Source organism: Maniola hyperantus, chromosome 23 (assembly GCF_902806685.2).
Source record: "Maniola hyperantus chromosome 23, iAphHyp1.2, whole genome shotgun sequence".
Classification (NCBI taxonomy): domain Eukaryota; kingdom Metazoa; phylum Arthropoda; class Insecta; order Lepidoptera; family Nymphalidae; genus Maniola; species Maniola hyperantus.
The window spans coordinates 5,438,260-5,460,207 of record NC_048558.1 but is presented as its reverse complement, the minus strand read 5'-3'; the positions used below and the strand labels follow the sequence as shown (position 1 = coordinate 5,460,207).

At 36.7% G+C, this 21,948-nt stretch overlaps 2 protein-coding genes across 4 annotated transcripts in view; both read left to right on the top strand.

The window, feature by feature from the left end:
- The window catches only part of LOC117993235 (uncharacterized), a 190,995-nt gene extending 169,400 nt beyond the window's left edge, over window positions 1–21,595 (top strand). For all 3 annotated transcript variants that reach the window (XM_034980987.2, XM_069506507.1, XM_069506509.1), the window contains 9 exons: window positions 1,157–1,394; window positions 1,722–1,862; window positions 9,337–9,542; window positions 10,129–10,307; window positions 10,395–10,682; window positions 11,450–11,657; window positions 12,689–12,834; window positions 13,213–13,335; window positions 13,504–21,595. In XM_034980987.2, coding sequence (XP_034836878.2) covers window positions 1,157–1,394; window positions 1,722–1,862; window positions 9,337–9,542; window positions 10,129–10,307; window positions 10,395–10,682; window positions 11,450–11,657; window positions 12,689–12,834; window positions 13,213–13,335; window positions 13,504–14,274 — 2,300 coding nt within the window. In that variant the 3' untranslated portion in view covers window positions 14,275–21,595. The remainder of the gene's footprint in view (window positions 1–1,156; window positions 1,395–1,721; window positions 1,863–9,336; window positions 9,543–10,128; window positions 10,308–10,394; window positions 10,683–11,449; window positions 11,658–12,688; window positions 12,835–13,212; window positions 13,336–13,503) is intronic.
- LOC117993264 (tubulin beta chain) overlaps window positions 1–21,948 on the top strand; it is a 146,556-nt gene that overhangs the window by 48,411 nt on the left and 76,197 nt on the right. The gene's annotated exons all lie outside the window — the stretch shown is intronic.

Below are 21,948 nucleotides of genomic sequence, written 5' to 3'. Positions count from 1 at the left end.
CTATTACCTATAATACTTAAATGTATGATAATACCTACACTTTGAAAAACATTTTCTCATACGATTTATAAAATGACGCAAGTATTTCCAAAAAGAACAAATCTACTATAATAAGTATTATTAACGCGCGACACAAATCTATCACAACACAAAAATGTACCTAATCTACATTATTTTGCCTAATCTACATTACAATTATTCGCATTAAATATTTATCGACACTCAAGTTCACAAATAAATAAAACTGCATTCAAAATTTATTACGAAACAAACAAAATGATAAAAATACTAGCCGCATACTCGTATTATCACAGTCAACATGTAACAGGCCAATACGAAAATTCGATGTAATAATTATTCACCGTCGAATCGCGACGATATTTGTATTCAGCTGTACCTACCTAATATATTTTATTCTAATATCGTCGCTCGGTCGCGCCGCGCGCGGCGTATCAAAGATCGAACGCCTGAGTTATTTTTTAGGAAGGATTTTCTCAAATTTTCACTACTTATTATATATTGTATTCAATTTTGTTTTAATCTAAAAACGAATATCTTGAATACATTTATATATTTAATAAATTTATTAGGTACATTATTTTTTGACACCTCTAGTGTAGATGTTACAAAAACAAAAAGGTACAGCCAAATTCTGCCTATTACCATGCAATATGTTATGATATACCTACCTAACAACGTGTACATAGTTTTGATAAAATTAGTCACATTAAATACTTAGTCGTAAAGAAAATACAAATTTAAATAATAGTAGGTTTTACAAATGTCAAAAATTAAAATAAAACTAAAACTTCTTTACAATGTAATCATTAATCGAATAATATGTCTTTTCTAACAGTAGTTTTTTCAAAAGCTCTCGCATCTCAATTATATATTTGGGCGAGTGATTATACAAGAGTGGCCCAAAGACAAATTAGTTCCTAGAATATACAACTTTATCAAGTTTGATTGGTTAAATATTCAAATGAGAACAAAAGTACGTTTGTGTAGAGCTCACTACAAATTAATACTATAACATCTCAAGGTCTTCAAAAACGTACAAATCCTTCCACACATATTATGGTGTGCGGTGTGCCCGTTTACCAAACACGACAAACATTAGGACACATTTAACACAAAAAACCGCACAAACCAACAGAGAGGATTGCCAAGGAAAACGGTAAAGCAGGTGACGACAAGGTGGCGCTGCAGTCGACGTGCCACTCCGCGCTCGACACCTGCATCAAGGACAAGGAGTGCGTCACGTCACTGACGCCCGTGCTGCAGAAGTGCCATTCGACCGACTGCGACCGCGAGGGGTGCATGGCTGCGTTGCGAGGTTTTTATAGGAAGCCTGGTGTCCCTTGGAATACTGAGATCGCTTTTTGCCTTTGCAAGTAAGTTAGCAATTCTTTTTCTTCAATCAAGAAGTCGGTTAAAAAGAAGCAACGGACTGACTGACATACTATGCACGTAGCTAGTTTATCTAATGAATACTGATAGTGATTTTTTAGCGTTTTTAGAAACCTGTAACACTACGAAAAATGTTACTGGTTGTTCAAATCAAATCTAATCAAAATATTTTTATTTACTTAAAATCTCTCCTTTCCCCCTAAAACTGGTATTGCGCCGCGTCTTGCGGTTAACTACTACTTTAATTACAATCGACATTTTAAAAAAAATGAGGGTAGTCAAAAACCAAAACGCAGTGTAAATATTTACAGGAAAACGGACAACAAAGAAGACTCATGCATGAACGCTCAAGAGAGGCTACATCCTTCCTGCGCCCAACGACCCCCCGTGGGGTCCCCCCTGCCCGCCTGCCACACCCTGGCTCACGCCTGCCGTGAGGAACCCGAGTGCAGGTAAGCTCACTGAGAGGTCCCGATTCGAACAAAGGATTCTTTACCAGTTAATTGTCTCAGTAAGCTGTGATAGCCCAGTGATTAGGAGTTAGGACGTCCACCTTCTAATCGGAGGTCGGGGGTACGATCCCGGGCACGCACCTCTAACTTTTCGGAGTTATGTGCGTTTTAAGTACCTATTATCTATATAGTAAATATCACTTGCTTTAACGGTGGAGGAAAACATCGTGAGGAAACCTGCATGCCAGAGTGTTCTCCATAATGCTATCAAAGATGTGTGAAGTCTGCCAGGATCCCCGTGCTCAGTAGTGAACCGGTGATGGGTTAAGATCATTATGAATACCTTCCCTCAAAAGCAGACTTCAAAGTGTATTGAAAAGTTAGTGGTAGTTATGAAAAAAGATCCGTGCTCAATAGTGGACCAATGATGGATAAGGAGGATGATGATGATAATGAGATCCAAAGATATAAGTCCCGCAAATTGCTAATGCGCGTGGCCGCCATTTTAGTGACGTCAGCACTAGACTGAAGTTTTGAGCTGATGGTATAATTTATTGCGGCTGACGTCAAAATGACGTCATTTTGATGTTAATGAGACATGGTTCCAGCGCTATAGCAATTTGCGGGACTAATATCATGCAAAGCTGAGGGAAAAGTCTTGTGTTTTATAATAATCTAATCATTAAAAATATATATAAAGAAAAAAGCTCGAATAGGTGGCCTTTCGCCTCGTTTCAGCCTTTCGGGCTTTCAAAATCAGGTCAGGGTCATCCAAGTATCGTCGTCTATAGAATTGGGTATTTTCCTACTTTTGAATTTGATAAATATTATTATTTTATTATAAACTAGGATAAAAATAATGACGTACGCTGAAAAACAAAGCTACAGGCATTTTAATTTTGGTTTGGGAGAGTCTTCTATCCCTTTCTCGCAAAACGAAAATTTGTATGAAACCGCACGAAGCTACTATGGCATTAGATGATTAGTAAGGTGTGACGTCAAAATGCTATATCGCTATCTCTGTCTAATCAGAAATATTTAAATGCTTATAACTTTTTTGTTATTTGATTGATTTAATTAGTTTTTTCAGTTTACATCATTATTTTTATCCTAGTTTATAATAAAGTAATAGAAAAATTGGAGTCAAATACCCAATTGTACCCAGATACAAAGCTGTAGGTAGTACAACTGGAAGAGTTTTTTTTATCCAACTAGCTTATGCTCGCGACTTCGTCCGCGTGGACTACACAAATTTAAAACCCCTATTTCACCCCCTTGAGGGTTGAATGAAAAAATCTTTTCTTAGCGGATGCCTACGTCATAATAGCTATCTGCATGCCAAATTTCAGCCCGATCCGTCCAGTATTTTGAGCTTTGCGTTGATGGATCAGTCAGTCAGTCAGTCAGTCACCTTTTTAAAGTTCCGTACCTCAAAAGGAAAAACAGAACCCTTATAGGATCACTTTATTGTCTGTCTGTCCGTCCGTCCGTCCGTCCGTCCGTCTGTCTGTCTGTCTGTCGGTCTGTCAAGAAACCTACAGGGTACTTCCCGTTAACCTAGAATCATGAAATTTGGCAGGTAGGTAGGTCTTATAGCAGACATTCGGGGGAAAATCTGAAAACCGTGAATTTGTGGTTACATCACACAAAAAAATTAAATTGTGGTCATGAACTAATAATTAGTATTTTCAATTTTTGAAGTAAGATAACTATATCAAGTGGGGTATCATATGAAAGGTCTTCGTCTGTGAATTCTTAAACAGATTTTTATTTATTTTTATGCTTTATAGGCAGACAGACAGACAGACACACTTTCGCATTTATAATATTAGTATGGATAGCTAGCCTACGGTATACATATATTACAACAAAATATGATTGTACCTAACGTTAAATACCTATTTCTTTTTGTTACAAACTAGGCAATGAAATAAATTAAAACCTGAAAGCAAATAATATGAAACAGACCGAATGGCGAATACCTTGTATTTAGTCGCCGTGTGTTTTCGAAAAGTTCATTTCGCCGATGGCAATATATATTTGTAACCGTTAACGAACCTTGCTCCCTTGTGACACAGTCGAAATTTAAATAACAGACTTACTGAATACGTAAATTGTATGTGTATTTTAAACAAATACCCGTTGCTTCAATTTTACATAACTTGAAAGGTAATTTCGCTTACGCCTTAGCAAAGGTTTTGAATAGCATCTAAAGTCGTTTTTCCTTTTTCGTCCTAGATTCTTGGTATCTATTCAGAACCTGCCAATATTTCCGATTTGACAGGCTTACAACCTTTTCTACTATATTATTCTCTTCTCTATTCATCATCATCATCAACAAATAGACGTCCACTGCTGGACATAGGTCTTTTCCACACGCCACGGTCTTGCGCCTCCTGAATCCAGCGGCTCCCTGCGACTCGTCTGATGTCGTCCGTCCACCTAGTGGGGGGGTCTTCCAACGCTGCGTCTTCCGGTGCGAGGTCGCCATTCCAGCACCTTGGGACCTTCTCCACCTTCCCCCCACCACCTTCTCCATTATATTATCTGAATTAAAAAAAAATCTACTTCCATCAGTATTGAAAAGTTCCTACTTTTTTCCGAAGGAGAGGAAATCCTCATAAACATCCGAACCGGATCTCCTAACGGCTAAAACCCCTCCTTTCCCCAAGCAATAATGTTCCCACCTTGTTGGCCTACCGATCTTACTAACATTTTTAAAAAGTAGGTCATCATCATCATCATGATCAACCCATCACCGGCTCACTACAGAGCACTGGTCTCCTCTCAGAGTTAGATGGATTTTGGCCATAGTCTACCACGCTGGCCATGTGCGGATTGGTAGACACACTTTTGAGAACATTATGGAGAACTCTCAGGCATGCAGGTTTCCTCACGATGTTTTCCTTCACCGTTAAAGCAAGTGATATTTAATTAATTAAAACGCACATAACTCCGAAAAGTTAGAGGTGCGTGCCCGGGATCAAACCCCCGACTTCCGATTAGAAGGCGGACGTTCTAACCACTAGGCTAAAAAGTAGGTATGCAGGAGATTCTCTGGAACTAATTGGGTATTTTCCTACTTTTGAATTTGATAAATATTATTACTGTATTATAAACTAGGATAAAAATAATGACGTACAATGAAAAAAATATTAAAATCCGACAAAGATTTACAAAGTTACAGGCATTTTAATTTTGGAGTGGGAGGGTCTTCTATCCCTTTCTCGCAAAACGAAAATTTGTATGAAACCGCACGAAGCTACTATGGCATTAGTAGGCGTGACGTCAAACTGCTGTATCGCTATCCCTTTCTAATCAGAAATATTTAAATGCTTAAACTTTTTTGTTATTTGATCGATTAAATTAGTTTTTTTCAGTTTACGTCATTATTTATATCCTAGTTTATAATAAAGTAATAAAAAAGTTGGAGTCAAATACCCAATTATTAGTTCACTCTTCTAATGAACCGATTCTGAAAACTCTTTCACTGATAGATAGCTATTTAACTAACATTACTCATATCTACCATCATCTACTAGCAACCACCGGCGGCTTTGCTTTCGTGACCAAACTGAGAGAGAAAGAATCAATTCAATTCAATTCAAATTTCTTTACTGCGAATCTGGGTAAACAGTGGAGATGTTACAAAAACAAAAAGGTACAGCCAAATTCTGCCTATTAGCATGCAATATGTTATGATATACCTAACAACGGGTACATAGTTTTGATAAAATTAGTCACATTAAATACTTAGTCACAAAGAAAAATCTACTCATCAAAGAATAAACTCATCAAGCTTTAATTTTTTGTAAAGCGAAGGCAAAGCGGAGTCTGTACATATACAAGGCATATGAACGACAATATAGTTCAAGCTTTCAGCTTGCTGAAATAACAGTGTCCACTGTCCCCATATTGGCAGGTCATTGCAAACGGTTTGCCATCGACCGCACTTGCATAATTGATTCCCGGCCCTAGGCTACTGCACTGCCACGATATAATCACTAGATAGACTTGGCTTTCTGTGACTCATGAGATCCTAGTATCTAATCATTATGTTATAATTTAATGATTTTAAGCTTTTTGGGTGGTTTAACGACATATTGTATTGACCACGACTCGTGCAACTGAAATCTGTACAGATAATCCTGATAAGGAGGTTAAAAAAATAAAAGAAAGATGTCTCTTAATTAGATGTCAAATTATGTTACTATTATTTATTATTTTAACAAAAAAATTCGGGAATTGAATAAAATTCGGGACCACATCTTGGGACCCCTACATCATGTTCCATTTCATAAAATAATAATATTGTCCTATGTTGATTCATCCGCCTTCCAACCGGAGGTCGGGGGTTCGATCCCGGGCACGCACCTCTAACTTTTCGAAGTAATGTGCGTTTTTAAGTAATTAAAATATCACTTGCTTTAACGGTGAAGGAAAACATCGTGAGGAAACCTGCATGCCTGAGAGTGATCCATAATGTTCTCAAAGGTGTGTGAAGTCTGCCAATCCGCACTTGGCCAGCGTGGTAGACTATGGCCAAAACCCTTCTCACTCTGAGAGGAGACCCGTGCTCTGTAGTGAGTCGGCGATGGGTTGATCATGATGATGATGATGTTGATTTATGCTCTATGGTGATGATGATGGTGATAGAATGGAAAAATATCCGTGAAGTGTCGTGGGATATGTGAAAGAAAGGATGCTGTCGACGAAGCTTCTTGCATTTTTAAATACAATGCGAAGCTTTTTACATTATTTATAATGCAAGAAGGTATTGCAAACCAGCTCCTCGATGGCGGTAGAATGACAGCTACAATGTCACGATAATGAATTCTTGAATCAACCGACTTGTCATAAAAAGTTGTCTCCCACACTGGCCAAGTTTGGACTAGTAGACTTCACACACTTTTGAAAACATTATGGAGAACTCTCAGGTGTGCAGGTTGTCTCACGATGATTTCCTTCACCGTTAAAGCAAAAGTTATATTTAAACGCACAGCACTCCGAAAATTTAGAATCGAACCTTCGACTTCCTGAATAGGATATCGACGCGGACGTCCCACTAAGCAATCACCACTTTATATGAGTTATGACCAATGAAGACGTGTAATCTTATAATGGACTGCAAATTGCAACAGCAGGTCCAGTGGGCCGCCATATTGGCAGGTCGTACCAAACAATTTGCAGTGACCACACTTGCATAATTGATTCCCGCGCGTATTGCTCTTCGTTATGACCACTAACTAGTGGTAGTGCAGTATAGTACTCGACAGTCGACAGGTCGAGATGACAAACGGGGTATGAGGTGGGGTACGCCCCGCACACCCGCACGTCACCCGCGCTATCCTGCACCGGGTTTGCGCGGCGGGTGCTTAGCTAAAGAAAGGTGGAAGTTATCTATTCAAAAATATATCAAAGAATAACTGGTATCTGCTTGGAAGGGTGCTTGCCCAAAAGATTAGACTTAAATCATTGGCTTGTTAAAACAGTGGCACGCAAATATTATTTCAGAGCCACTGCCAGGGTGGATACTGGGTACTAGTTAGAGGAAAGCTAGGTTCCATTCCCAGACATAAAGTAATGTGAAATTAATTTTGCACTCGCTTCGCTTATGATGCGCTTTGATTTGTTAAAAGATGACGCCCGCAACTTTGTCCGCGACGTAGATTTAAGTTTTCTTTAGATTTATGGATCCTTTCATTTTCGTGGATAAAATTGTCTTTTTACGGGATGCTAGAAGATGGTACTATTAAGTACCTACTGTGATACGAGCTATCTATGTTCAATAGGTACCAAATATCAGTTAACAGAATCTTCGTCACTCGAAATTTTTCTCATGGCAGGATTCGGTTAAAAATTTGCCCCTGATAATTTTGTGAAATTCCGTGGGGGTTTTAAAATGTTGTGTCAAGATAAAAATTGTAAATTTCCTTCATCTAAAATCCCCGTTAGGTAACGCTTGACGGCCCGAGCCCCCGAGAGGCGGAATGGACGAATTTTGGCGAATTTCCGCTGACACAACGGAGTGACGGGCGTCCAATCAATTAGCAGTTGACCGCAATGAGACTTTCTGCGTCCCTTGTTTCTAGTTTAGCATTTTCGGGTTTTCCTAGTTTGTATTACTGATTACAGGGTGTTGGTAAAAGAAAAAAAAGTGAAAACTTCGCGTTGTGCCTTGAAAGTCGATGAAACGAAAATGGGACGCTAAAAAGAGACAAACACATATCTACAGGAGTTAGTCTGCCACAGAACGAGATATCCTACTCCTGAAACTCTGCATTCGTTGCGCAACTCTGCAACTCTGCTCTCTCGAAGTTTAGTTTTCTGATGGTGTTAGGCATTAGGTATTTCTACCGCGTGTGGACTGCACTGCACACATCTTTCTTTTGTTTTTTGGTAACTTTGTGATGGTGATAATTAAAAGAATAACCGCTTACCACTGTGCCATGGAGGTCTTCAGATCCTTCAAGACCTTTTTGCTAATGATCATTATTATGAGGTAGAATTCACAACGTCAAAAGAGGCCCTCATATACTTCGAGGAAATGTATATTTATAACAGCATTATCTTAATTTGTCTCACGTAATACGTTTAAACGCTGGCACGTGAGTTTGTTTGATTTGAAAATTAATTAGCATCCACCTTGTGTATTTGAGACGTATATAAAATATCTCGCGTTTTACGCCGATTTTAATTAAAATATACCAAACAAAACATACGGCTCGTTTATATTTCTCGAGTCACTGGATCAAGCTATAAGTATTAGGTGTACGGTTTGATTGAGATAGCTCGTAGGGTAGCGTACAGGTTGCGGAAGAGTGACAGCGACGCTACATTAAATACCTTGATTTAAAGTATAAAATTTTAGCATCATCTGTCACCCTCCCGCAATTCGCACCCTACCTCACGAGCCGTCTCAGTGAAGTGGTATCTTATAGTTATAACGGTACGGTATCACTATAAATTCTAGCACTGGTTTGGAAAATTTTGAAGGCCAGGAAACAAGTAACTAGCAAAGCTCACACTGCAAATTAATGTTGCATATACAATTGAGTGAGATGATGTGCTTCAAATGGACGCTGTGCTTTGTCTCCACGCTACTCCGTAGATTTGCGTTATGCTTATGACGTTTTCATCAGCTCTGAACGTTCTACACGTAGTTGCAGCTCCACCATTCCATTTCAGTTATCGAATCCAGCATATATTTCTGGAAAATCATGATCGACGTGAATTAAATTGCATTTTAATCTATGTACAGAATTCAACAATTCAGTACAAATATCTGATGCTTAATCTAGTGTCATTCCAGTTCAATCCGTATTCTTTGCAACTCAGCTTCCTATTAAAGACTAAAATAGCGTAGGAAATGCCAACCATTTTAGTCCAGCGAATGATCTAGAAGCAGCGACTAAAATGATGTAAGCCGGCTATAAAAACATTTTTAATTCAAATTACTTTTAATCTTTTCCAGGATCCGCTTAGAGAACTACGAGCAATGGTGTGCAGTAGATGCCGTGACTCAAGGTTGTGCTGGCTCACCAGCTTCTTGCCGTGCTGCGGTTGTAGCGGTGCTGGGCACTCAACTGAGAGCTGCTTGCGCCTGCCGGGGCACTGACTTCGCTCAGCTCTACGATTGTCTAGGCTGGCAACGACTTTTGTGGCTTAACCCTTGCGTTGGTAAGACAACGACACGATGACGATAAGACAACGACATGGTCACGACAAGACAACGACAAGATGGCGACACGACAACGACAAGACTACGACACCATAACGACAAGACAACGACACGGTCACGACAAGACAACGACATGGCGACAACAAGACAACGACACGGCGACGACAAGACAAAGACAAGACAACGACATGATCACGACAAGACAACGACACGGTGACGACAAGACAACGACATGGCGACGACAAGACAACGACATGGTAACGACAGGACAACGACACGATACCAACACGACAACGACAGGACAACGACACGATACCGACACGACAACGACATGGCAACGACAAGACAACTACACGGCGACGACAAGACAACGACAAGACAATGACTCGATAATAACAAGACGACGACACGGTCACGACAAGACAACGACAAGACAACGATACGACAACGACAAGATGACGACACGATCCGTGAAGCATCACAGGCGAAAAAGGATTTACTTAATATTTTTTCTCAAATAGACAATCAGTTCAATTCAAGGCTCAAGCCTTATTTTTTCTAACATGATGCTACGTTGTTTTTCAGTGGAATCCCAAAGCGACTACCATGTGAAGACATACGGTTCCTTGCTAACAACTACTCCCTTCGACAACGGCATCAGATACATCACCGTGGCACCGGAGCCGCCTATCCACCACCGCACCACCACCCATCACCATCGTCATACCACTCAACATGGAACTTCGCAAGTTGATGTTATGGCGGTAAATAAATTTTCGTCCTTAGATTAAATTTTGTTTAACTTCTTAAACAAAATAAACTATGTCTATTATTTTTGTTCTCTTTTAAAGGAAAACCGCGAAGAACTAAGCCCAATAACAACAATGTCAGAACAAACGGTCGGACCTCATGAGATCGCCCAAATATCGGAGCCTGTGATTGAAACGACCACTGAAACGACAACAGTCGCCATCACTACAACTACAACAACAACCAGCACAACAACAACAACGACAACAACACCGCGGCCGACAACAACACGACCGACTACAACAACGGAGCCGGCGAAGTATTGCATTGTGAAAAAGCCAGAAAGCGATGACGAAGCGCAGTACATCAAAATGGGGGAGACCAGACGTGTGAGTTTGTATCGCTATAAAATAAGCTATTCATTCTTTCTCATTTCAATAATGTTATGTATTGTTATGACCTTACGTTTTTTTAAACATGCGCAAAACAGCACATCGAGATAAGTAATAAGTCTCGCAATAATTTCCACTACACAAAACACAAGACCTTCGGCTTCATGAATTTCAAAAAGAGTGGATTTCTACAAGAAACCGTCTTCTAAATCAACTGAAAAGTATCTAAAGCTAGACAACTAGATCACCATCAAATACTGAAAACAAAACATTTCTGTTTCAACGTAAATTTTTCTTTCTTATTTCTCGACAATTTATAGTCTTGAATCTCCTAAAACGCTCGAAAACAACAAAAAAAATTGGTAAAGTTAAAAATTTGCTACGATCAACAGACGGAAACGTTTAAGTGCGGAAACCAGCCCAGAGTGAAGAAACGAAAGAACAACGTAAAACTCGTTCATCTCATACAGCATACCAGTTTAACATCAATTTAAACCGTGTCTAATTCTTTTGTGATAAGTCGTAAGACCGTCCGTGTATAAGTTTAATAAGACGATTTTTCTAAAGTTTTAAGTCAACTCAATATGGTTAAATCTGTTGTACAAATTATCTAAACTAAAATGACAGTCAATACATTTGACTTTCAAATTCTCCGTTTAAATTACTCCCTGTAGAAAAGGATAGCACTAGATTTAGACCTGTCTGTCATGTTTTAGGGATGGCGAACAGCAGGATTAGCCATTGCATTGATATCTTTTCCACAGCTTTACCGATCTGCAGAACTAGCAGAGTGTACGGATCTGTGTGTATGTGAAGTATCTCTGCAAGTATCGTGTAAAGTGGCCTGCGTGCCTCGGGCGCCGTGCTCGTCTCGCCTCGCGCACTACTCCCATGCAGCGCCCGCCTACCAAGCCTATCGTGGCCGGTGCTACTGCTACTCTGGGTCCTTCATCTGCATGAGGCCTAACCCTGGTAAGTGCATCTGAGATTAGAAAGCTCCTCGTAATAGTAAACCTCGAAGCTTTAGTTTTAAGTACGTATTAATTATCACCACTATATCATCTTACAAATAAAAAATTTGACAATCAGGAAGCGTAAAATTTTACCTAATCTGAATAAATAATTTGAGTTTGAGTTTGGGTTTGAAAACCTAATCCGTCAGCCCCGTGCAGGGTCTATGAAACTCAAGTTATTAGCTGAACACGTAACGGAGACAGTAAGAAGACTAAAAAGGACCAAACCTTTTGAGTTAGTGTATAGTGATTAGTGATAGTGTACATAGTGTAAGTGCTGAAAGAACACGTGAACAAAGTGTCATATCTCAAATCAAGAAAGACTAAGATGCGTCAGTGGACAATTTCTTAGTATATAAGATAATTTATAAGTTTAGGTTAAAATAAAATTACTTATTAGTCATACATTAGGCTAGATCGTAATATAATTGAGTAGCTAATTGGCACTCAACAATAAGGAAAAAAAAAAAAAAAAAAAAAAAAAAATTAGCTGAAGGACAAGACGAAGATGTCAGCCTAGGGCCACGTCCATCTTACTATCAATCGAAGCATCGCGAATTTTTTCTGTGAAGCAAGAAACTCTTACAGTAGCCAAAATCATTGGAGAATCGGTGTCTTTGTTTTAATTTTTATCTCCAAGAGTTCAATTTTGGACGCAATAGTGCCAGTTTAAATAGGATTGAGGTAGGTATGCCGTATACCGTACCGTAGTACCAAATATGTATGGAGTTGTCAGTTCATCTCAACGCACGAAAAGTAACCTTATGGCCTCTATTTTTTTGGATTCTTTACAAATATTACTATCGCAAATATCTTATGCTCCGATAAAGTTGATGTTACGACACAACTTAGTTTAGAAGATATTGAAGAAAGATCTGTAATTATTTACATTTAAGACAGCTTAGTTTGTTATTAGATAAAGCAAATCCTACTTATAAATCATCAATACGCTCAAGGACATAAAAAATACCAGGATTATATAAATTCCAGGAGAGTACAAGCTTCCGGAGGGTGTGTACCTATTGCTAGGCTTCAGTGCCGTGGACGAAGCTCTGCTGAGACCACACACAGGACTGGGAGCTGAAGATGCTGTGCGACTACTCCAGCAGTACTTGCGTATTGTGCATCATGGAGAGGTAAAGAAAATCCATTTTCAAGCTATAATTGAACATATTTTCTGAAAACCCACAATCAAATTAAAATAAATATCCAGATCGATATTTGTTTTGCGATGCAACATGTTATCTTACTGTAATCACGTAGTTAGTGGTAATCCAGTTTGCTCACAATATCTCAATTTTGACTTGGTGTGGTTTGAAAATTGTACTTCATTGAACTGTTTCTCAAATAACATCATTTTAATCATTTCGTTCTGTATGAGTACCTTTCCTTCTTTTCCTTTTCAATATGTTCAATTGAATTTTAAGAGAAATATCTACCAGGTTTAATAAAACATGTGTAGATAATACTATTACATCAATACTGTTACAACATTACTTTTTATTCTATTCCAGACGAATTGCACCCTAACTCTCTTCAATATCAGCAATGAAAATGTGATCATATCTGCAAGTGTACCCCCGAAGGAGCAAGAGGCTCTGAAGGAAGCAGGGGAAGCGTTGCTGGATAAAGAAAAGGTAAATCTTAAACGTCATCTTCTAAATAAATCTCGTAAATCTTTAACATCACGTTGGGCAAATATTTTCATTCTCAGATATTCGAGAATTTAAACCAAACCACCAATCACTGAAACAATTATAGATCGTTGGGTTAATATTTTTAACGCTTGCTTTTTTCATTTTCAGGAGGCATGCATTGATGTTCTCAAGGTCGTCAAGACCCGTATCAACTCGCAACATGAAGATATTTCTTCTCATCTGCTTCTCTCCATTTTTAAAATTGCTGAAGTGGACGTCGTCTATCCCACGCCACCTAGCTCTGCCATCACTTCCAACAGACCTGACATCAAACTGTACATTATAATCTCCATTATAACCTTTATCTATTATTTCAAAGAATTTATCTCTTTGTTACTACTTACCGCCTCTTTAAAAAAAACTATCGTCAATTTTATATCGAATTTATCCGATATCGACAGAGATAGCGCGGAACGTAAATCATCTTCAAATTCGTTAGAGGTTGTTCCTTTCGCAAAGAGTTTTATTGTAAAAGATTTTGTATCTATTTTGAAATGTTATGAAGAATTTATTGAATATAGTAATGTAGTTGTTGTAAATTATATTATTGATACTTCGCACAATGCACTCGCTTTAGGTAAAGCACAAACGACACATATCACGGAAGATATAGATATAAGTGAATTAGATGTAAATAAATTTAAGGAAACGAAACATATCATAAAAGCTGTGAGTATTACAATATATACTAATTTAAAAGAACTTGTTGCTGATGCAATTATACCTAAATATTTTTCTAGAGATGTGTATTACGAAATTGGATGTACTATTATTAATTTGGAGAAGCTTTATGGTGAATTTTGTTTGAAAAAAATCGCGTCCTCTTCTTATGGGATCGTTAAATCCGTTAGCTTAGGACTGACTCTAGTAGTAGTATGAAGACTGAGATGATAACTAAACATATCATAGTTAAGTGTATTTCATTTTATTTTCGACTTAGAACTGGTGCTTGTAGGTCGATCTTAAAGGCTGGGTTTTGTAAATAAGTGTACTACGCCTTTTACTCTATTAGATTTCTGTTCTTATTTTACTTTAGAGGCAGCTGTTTAAGCTTCTTTACTTCTGTTTTCATTATCTTCCTAAATAATCTTTTTCTTCTTGATAGCTATCACTATTTTTTGGAACCTTCACTTTTGGTGTTATTCTTGTTTAATGGTAAATTTGTTTAAATGTGCAGTTTATTGTGCTGTCAGTAACGATAATATCGGATCTCTTAGATAGGAGTAGTCTGTTGTAGAAAATGCGCCTTTCTGTTAGATAAGTGTAACTAGAGGTTATAATCATCAATGTGAGTGCACGTTTACAACACACGGACGGGCAAAATTGCAAATCGTCATATTAAATCATAAAGAATGATGAGCTTTTTTGAATCCTGGGCGTAAGGCCAACAGAAATGAAATTACTGTCAGTTGTTTATTTAGGTACTTATATTACGTATATAATACGCAAATATTTTCACGCATTATTATATTTTTTATAAAGTCAATCAAGTTTTTAATAAACTTTTCAATCAAGGTCTCTACCCATACCTACGTACTTAGTGAAAATTCTACGGACACGTACTAAGCGAATTGGCTCCTCGTTTCTAATTCGAACCGCTGGGATATGAAACGCCCTTCCGACATCAGTTTTCCCCTGTTCCCACTTTTGATATAGGTACCTTCAAGTCAAGAGTGAATAGGCATCATCCAGGCAAGCGCGCTCGATCTTAGACTGCATCATCACTTATGCCAGCCAGTCTGATTGTAGCCAACCGCTACTCTATAAATTAAAAACAAAATCAGATACTCCAAAAAGTCTTTAGACTCAAAGATTTGCCGAATTTTGCCCGTCATACTATTAGCTATATTAAGTAGGAAACACTTAGACAAAATGTATATCAGGTACATTACTTTGGTAATGCGTTGTTGGTAAAAGAAGAAGCTTTAATTTGAGGTAGACTTAGGTTCTTGTGTTCTAAAAAGTTTTAACAGTGTTAGTGACGTCTTAGAGGAAGTGTACAGTATCTAAAATCTAAATAACTATTTCATGTACAAACTCTAATGGAACTGTTACTGTTTCTTTAAATGTTATACTTATTTTAATTATATTTAAGTCGTTTATTTTTAAATGCTTTAATATGAAGAGATGTTTTCTACCTCATTACTTACCTCCAGGTTCTGAAAGCTCGATCAAATCAAGGATAACTAAAGTAGTTCTAGTTCTCAAAGTTAGAAAAGTTATCAATTTTGATCTGGTAGGAGAAAAGTTGATAAGTTTTTGACACACACGCATCATAATTTAGTTGACTTAATTTGTTGTTAGCTTCCTACCTAATATAAAAAACTCTTGGATATCCAGTATCCACCCAATTTGGAAATGAAAAACTATTAGTTCGCGAATTCGCTAATTTGATTGTTCATGAGCAATGGTCTTATGGTAATGTAAAAAAGTAAATAGATACGTAACGTAGGTATCTACAGTGATCACTTAAAAGTGAAACTAGATTCTTACAACAATCGGGTCTCATTTATTATCTCAATGTAAAAAAGAAGTAAGTAATACGTAACATACTCGTACCTACGTATCTAAATTCTAAAGTGAACACTTAAAAACTTGAGTCACATTAATTGTAGAGCACTATCTTCTTCTACTCTTGTGCGATTTGTTTCCATCAACAAGCACGATTTTTATACGCCATGTATAAGTTCCCGGTTCCCGGCAGTTAAATAGTCGCGTCTGACCTACGATGCGAGTGCGAGCTCGTGCAGGTATTTTTCCACGCGCTCGTGTGCTGTGTACGTATGTAGCACTCACACTAATTCAGACGGCGAACGCGGGGTGCGGGTGTGTTCCGCTCCCTCGCGTCGTGCCCCAATGAACGTAGCATGTCTAAATGAGCGTTTCAGAAACCGGAGGTAAATCGGTGGCCAAATCCCATGCCACTCTCAAATTTTGGGTCAACTTGCTTTCTTCTCTTATATCACCGTTGATCCATACAAAAGGTGTGTTCTGGATGAAAATACCTATCAATTTTTCATTTCTCTTGAAAAAACATTTTGGACATTAAGTAATTCGAGTACAAAGTCTTGCATTTGTGAATAAGAATGCATGTGGGTACAGGGTTTACTTTACACCAATGCAAGTACTTCATTAAGTTTAGTTCAGCGTTGGGCTGACGCTTGATCCCTTTGGAACCTCTTGATCATGATCATGATCGTCACATCAGAGTAGGTAGGGGGAAGTGGCGCAGATTGATACAGAAAATTTCAAATTGACATTTCACTGCTTAAAAATCATTTTATATATTTTTTGTTTCGTTCGACGCATAGCAAATTTTATAAATATTATAATTAGAATAAAAAAACTGGTTAAATAAGGAGATAAAACGTTATAACATTTTAATTAAAAAATGGGATTTGTATCATTCTGCCCCACTGGCAGGGCAGATTAATACATCACTGTGAGCTCTTTGACATGAACTCAAAATGAAAAAAAACTTGATTATAATTAATTTTTAAATCAGTAAAAAACCCGGTTGTTGTGGTTTGCTAACTTTTTACAGCACTTTTTGATTTCAGGCTGTCTGAGACTAAGTTAGTGACTATGTTTTCAGCATTTCTAAGTCCAAGTTTCTTTCAGTAAATTCCGGCTTCCAATTGTTTTTGAATGTATTCCTTTATTTTCATGACGTTTGCAACGCTCTACAAAGCCGTAATGTCATTCTAAAGACTGATGTAAGTACATTATTTTCTGCCGCGTACTGTACACAGTCATGTAAAGACATATTTTAGCGTTGTAATGATTCAAATATCACTAATCCAAAACGAATATTCTTTGGTGTATTAATGTGCCCCTAGTATATAGCTGCCCCACTTCCCCCTAAGTGGGTCTACACTTTTTAACAATTTAGGAGTCTCGCGATGTCTATGTTTTGGAATTTTATAAATTGTAAGATTTTTTTTAAATATAAAATAACTATTTGCCTTAGCTGTAACTTATCAATACTGTCTAGTTATTATAAAGTTAATTTTATGTTGTATCACATTCAGCTTAAAAGTTCGTTCAAGCAAATTCTAAATAATTTACAGCCATACAATTTGCTTAGGTACTAGAATAAATTTTTATATACATAAGTAATTGAGTTTTAATGGGCTTCTGAGACGGTCAAACGGCTTGACGTCAAGCATATAGTTTTATTTTGCTTAATGCACCCGCCAAGCAGCTTGAGCCAGCAAACGGCACTTTTCTCATTTCTTCACTGTTCGAACGTCACGTCAAGCAAAATATAAAATCGCATCAACCACCGTCAAGGACGTAAATGCTTGACTCAAGCATCAAGCAAATGTAAACCGTCAAAATGCTTGGCTCAAGCCAAAATATATGTGCTTGACCGTCTCGGAAGCCTGTTATATATCACTAGCTTATTATTGGACCACACAAATTTCAAACCCCTATTTCACTTCTTAGGGGTTGAATTTTCAAAAATCTTTTATTAGCGGATGCCTGCGTCATAATAGCTATCTGCATGCCAAATTTCAGTCCAATCCGTCCAGTATTTTGAGCTGTGCGTTAATAGATCAGTCAATCAGTCACCTTTTCCTTTTATACACGCTGAAGTTTTGTTGGTTGTCTTCCTGCGGCGGAATGATTTGCCCTCAGTAGTACTATCGAAACATAGAGTTAAAATCAATATATAAAAATGTTTTTGTATGGAAGTAATTAAGAAAAATACTCGTCAACTCGAAAGTATGAGAAACAATAGTGAGGGTAATAATAATCACTGCATTTAGTTGATAAGTAGGTAGGTAGTAGGTACCTACGTCTACTCGAATTCAGCTGTCTAAGTGAAAATGTTTAGAGCAAAATAAACTCTCGCACGTAGTGATACGGCATAAAATAGCCTGTACGCATACAACCAGCGTTGCTCCAAACATAACGATGTATAACTCCTTCTCACTCTGAGATGTTCGTAGCTTCGTAGTTTGAAGCAATTAACTTACGTTTGTAGCTGAATGTGATATTTCTTTAGTAGATAACTATGTTAAGTAGATAACTTTGTATATTTAGAAAAATATACAAAGATACATACTTACTTTTATCTTATCACCCTTCCATTTTCATTTGAAATCATGCTTCTAGATTCTGCCTTAGATGAGTTAGTGAATTTTCCTTAATTCACTAAAAAATATAAAGGGCGGATATCAATGATATTTTCAAAACATTGTTTGATTATCTGGGTTGTTTGGTGATGTCTGTTTAATTAATTAATATTTTCTATTACAATTTGTAAATTTCACTGTTGACATGATCTAGTAAAATTGATCTAACGATACATATCATTAAAGCTCAATTTTGTACTTAAATTCCTAGCGTTAGATGTTGCAAAGCAAAGTGGCGTAACTTAGAAAATAGAAAAAATGGTAGATATTTATAATTATGTATATTAAAAATAGTTACAATGTTTCTATTAAAGAATATTTTAATTCGTTTTTAGATATTCATTATTTCCTCGTTGTTTTATATAAAATTATTTATGTTATACAGCAATTTGATTTATTGTAATATTTATTTTTAAGCAGAGGTATTGTTAAATTAAATATACCTACCTATTAATCAAATAAATTGCACGCCTCATGCCTTCCATGTAAATAGAAAAATATAGAAATAAACAATATTTACGGACACAAAATATCTGAAAATATTTAATTTAAATATACTTAAATAAATTGTTAAATTATTTACACAAAGCACTGCACTGTATCAATTTAGGTATTTATTGTAACATGAGTTGAAAGACAATTCTTCACAGTGAAATAATAAGATTTACTATAGAATATTATTGCATTATTATATTTGTATTAATGCATAAGCACATTAAAATTTGACAACGATTTTAAATACAATAGTAAATGATCACCAAAATATTTAAAAAACCTATCGAAACTAAAACTAAAAATGGGGCAAATATTAAATGCAGGCAATCCTGTGAGAAAATAACGTACGCCAGATCTTAAATTATACACAAATACAAAAAGTAATAATATAGGAAACGGTCAGACATACGTAAATAAGCTTTTGATTGGTGTATGTTTGACATACAACGAAAGTCGAACATATACCTACAAAAACCATACGTGCGTTGAACCGCTTGCCTTCTTCGAAATCTTTATGAGTAGGTATCATCCACGAAAAAACATTACAATTCTAAACTATCTTAATTTAGTCTAAGGCTCTAATTTTGTTATTGTATCCTGTCAATTTTGTGAAATCGACAGTTATCATTATGAAATATAGAGCACGACATATATTTCAAAAAAATATAAGGCTGCACGTATGTTTTCGTATAATTTTTGGGTTGTAAGTATATTTTCGCCGTACAGGATCAAAATTTATCCTGGTTATTTTAGCTAGACTTAGTACACTACCAAATTTTTGCGTCCGAACTACATTTTTTTTAAAAATAGAGATAGCGAGTAAACGAGCAGGCGGGTCACCTGATGTTAAGTGATTACCGCCGCCCATGAACATTTGCAGGACCAGAGGAACCGCCGATGCGTTGCCGGCCTTTTAGGAATTTGTTGGTCCGCCCCTTGAATAACCCCATGTTGTAATCTAGTGGGAACACCGCCGAGGGATGGTACTATACCTACTGGCAAAAACCTAGGTACATACCAACAAGTGAATTAGCTATGGTACAGTGTCGCTTAGGAACCGATTACGTTCTTCCAAGTTATCTCGCTTACATCTTAGATTGAAGAAAGATTGCGATGATTTCATTAAATTAAAAAATACTAACGATTATGATACGCATTAGGCAATAACGACGCAATCACTTTATTCTTTTATAAACCAGGATTGCCAACCAGGAAAAACACGTGAAAATTCAAAATAATTAATTTTCTTAGAGACGCTTTGTTGCTTCGCATGAATTTTTTTAAAAAATCACGCAGACGAGGCTGCGGCACCAATTACTTAATAGCAGAAAATAAGCAGTTTGGGGGGTCTAAAACCTATTGTGACCTTAACATACATGACTATATCCATGCAAATTAATAATTACGGCGATTTATTAATTTGTTTTTTCGTTCCGCCATGATTGCAAGACAAACCAACAAATAAATACACTTTGGCATGACATGCATAATGATTCCGTTTTAAGTTTTAAGTTCCATTTCTATACACACTATCACTTTCTCTTCTATTTCGGACAGATCGAACTTTTCATTCCATTTTTTAGTTCAAACAGATGTAAAGATACGTGTAGTCTCAATATATAGCAATCGTAATATAGCAATACATTTTTATTATGGTAGAAAAATTTAATATCGGCTTGGGAAAGTAATCTAAAGCTTACTCACAAAATGAAATTAATTGAAAAATAATAATTAGGTACCTGTCAATTTTAATTATCTAAAAATATTTTAACCTGCTGGATTATTCCTTTCAATTGTTTTCTTGTAGATTTTTAATTATACCTTAATTTACTTAATCAACTTATAAACAATGTTTATTTTGAACATTCCATTGAATATGTTGAATGGTACGAATACGTTAGGTATATAATGCGTCTGAACTAATAGAGGAAATAAGTTTCCGCCACAGCCAGAAATATATTTTGATTCAATAAATTTTTTCAATGGTAAGTATTTGTCCTACAAAATCCATTTATATATTAAACATAATTATTGAATCAAATTAAAATATTCCTAGCAACGTTACAACATTGTGGCAGCTTTTTCTTTATTTTCAGTAGGTAGTTACTTTAAACTTTAAAGCAATGAATTGGATTTTGGAGATTTCTAGGTTAAGTCAGTTTTCAAAGGCTGAAATTTCAACTATCTAGTCCTTTTCATGTGCTGTAAGTTTTTAAAAATAAAATCCAACTAGTTAATACCGTTGGTTCTACAATTTGCATGTTCTAAAAATTTTCAAATAGGTAACCTACCGGATGGATAAAAATAAATTTAGATTATAGGTACAAATTCGAAGCCGATATTGAAGATACAAGATATAAAATGTGGATACAGCACTGTAGTGATATGCCGTAACTGAGCTTCTAAAGTAAAACTGTTTTATACACTATTACATATTATTATTATTAGGTACATACTATTACGTAAAGTCATATAATTATTATTATTATATTGTATTATTTACCCACCTACAAGGTTCTGTCATTTTGTTGTAGCTAATAAAAGGTTTCATATATAAAAAATAATGATGGTTTTATTTGTTAGTTATACGTAGTACCTATTAGAAAGACAGCCAGTGCGTGCCAGACCTTCCTTATTTTATAAAAGCTGAAAGTTTCTCTGCGTATTGTCCCCCTCCACACTGCGAGGAGGAACGTTTGTTTGGATCATTGGGACTTTGTAGCTACGGCCGTGGCTAGTTAGTAGTTGCCACCCTACCGGCAAAGCCGTTGCTGCCAAACAATTTAGCGTTTCGGTACGATGCAGTGTACAAACCAAAAGGGGCAAAGGGCCAGTGTGTTTTAATAAAAAATTGCCATACCAATTCCAAGTTAGCCCGCTTCCATCTTTCGACTGCCATCATCACTTACCACCAGGT